Source organism: Procambarus clarkii, chromosome 56 (assembly GCF_040958095.1).
Source record: "Procambarus clarkii isolate CNS0578487 chromosome 56, FALCON_Pclarkii_2.0, whole genome shotgun sequence".
In the NCBI taxonomy this organism is placed as follows: Eukaryota; Metazoa; Arthropoda; class Malacostraca; order Decapoda; family Cambaridae; genus Procambarus; species Procambarus clarkii.
The window spans coordinates 18,678,867-18,685,049 of record NC_091205.1 but is presented as its reverse complement, the minus strand read 5'-3'; the positions used below and the strand labels follow the sequence as shown (position 1 = coordinate 18,685,049).

Below are 6,183 nucleotides of genomic sequence, written 5' to 3'. Positions count from 1 at the left end.
GGATGCTTTCACAAGCTCAGGTTATGGTTACATCATATACATCGTTGATGTTGTTGTATTAGATTTAGCTACTCAGAACGAAACGTCCATGTAGCACGGGCTATAGTGAGCCCGTAATTGAGTTCGGTTATTCGCGATAACCTTGTTACTGCGATATTTGAGTCAAGAGTTTTAAATGGAGGTGGGGTTTACCCCTTTTCTCCCGTTACTTTTTCACTGATGTTTAGCATACTGGTTTTAGTCTTTTGTTTTATAAACATTATCTTGATGGCGGATATATATGCACATTGTTCACTAGTGTGTCCCATTCTTCAACTCTTTTTCTAACCATTGTAGTCGCTGTGGATTTTGCATGTCAGATGATGTTGAGTTTGATGCCATCTCTAAGACTTAAAAGTCCCTTAGACTTAAAAATCTCTAAGACTTAAAAGATTACAAATTGTCTTGCTGCTTGGTATGTACCCGAGGATGAGGTGAAAAGGCACCTCACTTATAAGTCCGCTGTAACTTGTTACTCTGCTGTTGGCATGGTGGCTGGTACAGTATGATGTGCGTTCCGTCCTGATCTGGAAGTTGGGTGTAATTTGGTGACAGTTGGCTATTGATACGTGGCTTGCTTTGCTTTATCTATAATGCCTCGCCGATGTCCAGTCTTCTCCTGTCCCTGTATCTGTCGATTATTTGGTGTTGTTTTCCCTCCATTTCTGTTATGGTGTGGTAAGAGAAACAATCTTCGTCCACATGGTTTTATTCCTGCTAGTCACAACAACAAAACAATTATCAGGTACATGGAATATTATTAAGATCATAAACAAAAGAGCATCTGCTCCAAACATGCTACCTCCAACATCTGTAGTACTCAATCCCAACAATTTCCTTCCATGGGGAGTTGTCCGACTGTTAAAGTTGCCGCTGTCTGATAGTTCATCAAGAAGCACTAGCGCCTTGGACCCAGACTCCCCACATTGTAACACTGCTTCTTGCTCAACACTTGTGCACCCGATACAGTCACAGTTAATGCTATTCTTACCTATGTCTTCAACCTCTATTATTGTAAACCATTTTTCCTGAGCTTTTGTTTCACCATTTTCCACCACACTGGCCGGAGAGTTCATTTTCCTGAGACTCTTCCATCCGTGAGACTCCATCCTCTTCCTTACTTTATTCCCCCCCCCCCTTCCCCTCCGTTTCACTCCCCACTACACCCCCCACTATACCCCAGTACACTCCCCACTACACCCCCCCAGTACACTCCGCACTACACCTCCAGTACACTCCACACTACACCCCAGTACACTCCCCACTACACCCCCAGTACACTCCTCACTACACCCCCAGTACACTCCTCACTACACCCCCAGTACACCTCCAGTACACTCCCAGTACTCTACTTAGTATACCCCCAGTACACTCCCCACTACACCCCCAGTACACTCCCCACTACACCCCCAGCACACTCCCCAGTACACTCCCCATTACTTTCCAGTACACTCCCCAGTACACTCTCCACTACATTCCCCACTACACTCCCCAGTACACTCCCCACTACACCCCCAGTACACGCCCCAGTACACCCCATCTGTTTACCATAGCTAACTTTTCTAGAACTTCAATCCACTTGTCCAACTTTCTGAGGTATTCCAAGATCTGTGCACCCACCAGCCTCAGACTCCACAACGCTGCCCTGCAGCACCTCAACCACGAGGCTACACTTTCTCGGCGTCGTCTCCTACTGCCACTAGGCTAGCCTTAATCGTCGCCGTTCCTTTCTCTCAAACGTTGGTCACAGAGACATTCGTTGTCTCCACTGTTCTTCCTTCTTCCTGCTGTACGATCTTGCCTTCCTTCGGAGCTTGTCTACCCTGCTTGTGGGCGCCGGCTTGAAATCTCTCACATGGGACATAGAGAGAACCAGCATCGTTGATGCCTCCACAATTATATTATTTTAACTTTTTAATTATCAATATTTTAACTTTTTGTGTAATGACATTTTCAAATAAAGTTAGATAAATATACACACATACCAATAGAATAGTGGTGGTAGGAAAAGAAAATATCAGTGTTCAGTGAGGATCCACAAGGTCTTCTCTGGGTACTCTTTATTTTCTTCTCCGAGGCTATGGGTCCCCACATTGGCACCAGAGGTGGTACCCTCACAAACTTTTATATATTTATATATTTATATATATATATATATATATATATATATATATATATATATATATATATATATATATATATATATATATATATATATATATATATACACACACACACAGTATCAGAAAGAGCTCCACTCGTGAAAAGTTCAAACCTTAGACTGACAGGGGTGAACACCTTGACAAGTTTAGTACTCTGACCAAATAGCTACCAGGCTGTTATGTCATTGGTAGCCGAAGCTGTTTCCCTCCAATGACCCAATAGCACTCAGTAGCCAGAGACCAGATGTTCGTTTTCATTGACACAATTCACTTATATGAGAGAACACGAGCCCCAATTGAACAAATCCACAACGGCCATGATGAGGGTTCGAACTTATGCCTGGGATGATCTCGGAGAGGCTGCAGGATCCGTGTGAGGTCAGTGGAACTCCCGATTACAATTCTTTTAATAATGTTGTGGCCTAGTCGACTAAGGCAGCGTATGTGATCATCCCAGGCGTAAGTTCGAACCCTCATCATGTCCCTTGTGGATTTGTTCATTTGATGCATCACGCTATTGTGATTTCTGTGAGCCCTAATTGAGAAGCCCAGTCAGAGTACTGGACTTGTCAAGGTGTTTATTACCCCTGTCATTCTAAGGTTTGAACCTTTCACAAGAGGAGCACTTTCTGATATAATCGGCTTGTGGTTCATGCAAGTTATTGTTATATATGCAGTATATATATAAATTGTCAACCACACTATCGAACCGCCGACCCCATAGTATGAAGGCGAAAACTCTTCCACTGAGCTATCGGGAGACCCAATAGGAAAGATCTGAGAGGCAGGAAACCCCCCTGCCTTAAATTTGTTTACAATTTAAATAATACATATTGCCAAAATAAATACAAATCAATCAAATTCCCGAGATTATCTTCTCAAAATCATTGCAAAGTTGCCTTTCAAGACGGAGGAAGTAATGTGGGGAGAGGGAGGGAGGGAGGGAGGGAGAGCCATCAGTGACGGGCTATATAAGACGGGTGGCTGGCCTGCAGAGCGTCAGACAGTGTCACGCCCCAGCCTGAGTCACACCTCCATCATGTTCACTCGCGTCCTCCTCGCATCTTTACTCATTGGTGAATCTCTTAGTTATTTACTTCCGGTATAATATATTATATATATAATATACATAATATATACAATATCTATATAAGTAGTCCTTCACAAGAGACTGTTAGTTAACGATCTTGCAAAAATCCTTTAATATCTGTAATGGTAAATTTACTTCATAACAATAGACTGCAAATAATTTCTCAATATTTTTCCTTGTTGCCAGAACATTTGTAATCATTCTTAGTGTGAGTTAGGACAATATCTTGCCAGCCACATGAGCAAGAGTCACATGTAAATACTGAGTGCTTGTGGGGGGCGCCACCACCAACTGTGACCAACATCTCTACTTTACAGGTTGCTCACTTCCTGGGGAGATAAAGGCAGACACAAGGGTGAGATTATCTTTTGTTGACCATAGTGCACTTATGTACGACCACTGAATGCTTCTCGTGGATTTGAAAGAATATTCACGAAATCTTGTATATTCTTTTTAATGTCCGACATGAAACTTTTAAATTTAATACATTTTTATTAAACAACGACATAATAAAAAGGTTCTTACGGATACACGCAACTTTGTAAATAAGGTGATTCGCACACAGATTTTAAACCTGTGTAACTTAACCGAACCTAACGATATATGAACTTTATCAAATAGACAACCAGCTATGTGCCAACACCTGTATAGCACTTGACTGTATCCTTTGTTTACCCAATCACAATGAAACAAGTGTCAACTATCAACCTCTAACCTTAAAGACAACAGTAACTTAAAGAAATGCATTCTGTGATAAGGCTGATCTTTACTAGTAGCCACCAAGATGATGACAATGTATTCCCTCTCACACTTACTCTGTGACGTCTCAGTCGGCACTCCATTAACAAACGCCTAGTGCCTCACAGTAATGGTTGGCCTTGCCAGACACGTTAAGGCACTGGTGACGCTGAGTCTAGCACAATGACAGCCACTTCTAACCTCTTTCCTGGGATATTAATTAAGACAATTGCTTCTTGCATAACAGTTATCAGTAAACCTGTTAAACCCTAGACTCTACCCATATATCATTGTTAGTTAACCCTTCATCCCACGATAAGGAAGACACTGACCTATAATCTTGGATATTATACACAAGAAGTCTACCAAAGCACAGGGTAAAAATAATTATATCTCAATTCTTAACTCTAAAATTTCCAAGAGCCTTGTAAAACACATCCAAGGAACAGTGATCTTTGATTATATCCAACAGGAAAACTATGATCGTTGAGATGTATTTTAGAACAGTACAGATCCTTGGAATAGTACGACTACCCCATGGTTAACTAATACCTCACTTACAGTACTCAGATAATAATGCAATAATAATAACTTTTAATCCCCGATCTAAGGGCAAAGATATTGTTTCACCTGTGTCTACAGGAAAATGTTGATGATCCCTGATCCCTGTCCACAGGTTAGGCGCGGGTTCGCTGGCGGTCATGGCGGCGGTTATGGTGGCGGCTACGGTGGCGGCCACGGAGGTGGCGGCAGCTACCTGGTGGTCGGTGGTGGAGGTGGCGGCGGCCACGGCCCCAGTGCCGCTGATGTTGCTAACGAAGCTGCCAATCAGGCTACTGCTGCTGCCGCAGGTTTAGGCGGTGCCGCCCACGCCGCAGCTGCAGGAGCTGCAGCAGGTGCCGCAGCTGCCGCTAATGCTGCTTCACAAACAGCTCAGGCCGCGGCAGCCAGCAAGCAGGCCCAGGCCGCTCAGGTGACGCAAGCGGCACAAGGAGCGCAGGCCGCAGCCTTCGCTGAAGGTTCTCTCGCCTCCAAGGCAAACATAGCCTACCAAGCCGCCAAGGTAACAGCTTCTATGGCCCAAGGTCTGGCCGCCAACATTGCCCAGATCCTTTCAGAAGCCAAGGCTCTGGCCAACCAGGCAGCCAACAGCCTGGCCGAACAGCAGAACTTCCTGGCCGCCCAGAGGACCATGGCCTGGCAGGCTCAGCAGGCAGCTAACTCCCTCAACCAACAGCAATACGTGGCACTCAACGACTTGGAAGACTCTGCAGGTGCGGCTGCCCAGGCTCAGGCTTCAGCAACCAAGGCCATCTCCAGGGCCAAGGGCAGCAGCGGCTACGGCTACGGCCGCTAGAAGTGTACATGATGGAGCGGATGTAGGTACTGATAATGGTGATATGAATATATTACGATGTATGCATAATGTTTCCTATTGTGCATATTCAATGTAAAAATAAACAACTGTCTTCTTATAATCCTTGTATTTCTACCTAAGACACTCCACAGTTTGAGACATTTATCAAGGAAGCACCAAATTGAATTTATCAAAACAGATAAATATTCAGAAAGCCTGATCGAAATATTCTGGTAAGGCTTTACAAACAAATAATAATAATAATCAACCCCTCAAAAATATACCCCAAAGTGGGATTCTAACCAGGAAAAGTTGTCAACAATGATAGTATGGTTAAACAAGGTCTGTCAGCCATGAAAGAATGGTTCAGCAAGGTCTGTCAGCCATGATAGTATGGTTCAGCATGGTCTGTCAGTCATGAAAGAATGGTGCAGCAAGGTCTGTCAGCCATGATAGTATGGTTCATCAAGGTCTGTCAGCCATGATGGTATGGTTCAGGCAAGGTCTGTCAGCCATGATAGTATGGTTCCGGCAAGGTCTGTCAGCCATGATAGTATGGTTCAACAAGGTCTGTCAGCCATGATAGTATGGTTCAGCAAGGTCTGTCAGCCATGATAGTATGGTTCAGCAAGGTCTGTCAGCCATGATAGTATGGTTCAGCAAGGTCTGTCAGCCATGATAGTATGGTTCAGCAAGGTCTGTCAGCCATGATAGTATGGTTCAACAAGGTCTGTCAGCCATGATAGTATGGTTCAACAAGGTCTGTCAGCCATGAAAGAATGGTTCAGCAAGGTCTG

The 6,183-nt window shown here is 44.0% G+C and overlaps 1 protein-coding gene across 1 annotated transcript; it reads left to right on the top strand.

Annotated features, from left to right (window-relative positions):
• Nucleotides 1-3,215: 3,215 nt before the first annotated feature.
• Nucleotides 3,216-5,516, top strand: LOC123770848 (antifreeze protein Maxi-like). The gene is made up of 3 exons (XM_069305659.1): nt 3,216-3,277; nt 3,609-3,646; nt 4,706-5,516. Exons 1-3 carry the CDS (start codon nt 3,241-3,243, stop codon nt 5,384-5,386), a joined length of 756 nt encoding a protein of 251 aa, XP_069161760.1. The 5' UTR covers nt 3,216-3,240; the 3' UTR covers nt 5,387-5,516.
• Nucleotides 5,517-6,183: the final 667 nt, after the last annotated feature.

What these genes read in the sequence shown, in the direction of transcription:
- LOC123770848 (XM_069305659.1), top strand. Translation starts at nt 3,241, where the DNA reads ATGTTCACTCGCGTCCTCCTCGCATCTTTACTCATTG. An exon ending in CCTCGCATCTTTACTCATTG is followed by an intron (nt 3,278 to 3,608) that starts GTGAATCTCTTA and finishes TCTACTTTACAG; the next exon opens with GTTGCTCACTTCCTGGGGAG. An exon ending in AGATAAAGGCAGACACAAGG is followed by an intron (nt 3,647 to 4,705) that starts GTGAGATTATCT and finishes CCCTGTCCACAG; the next exon opens with GTTAGGCGCGGGTTCGCTGG.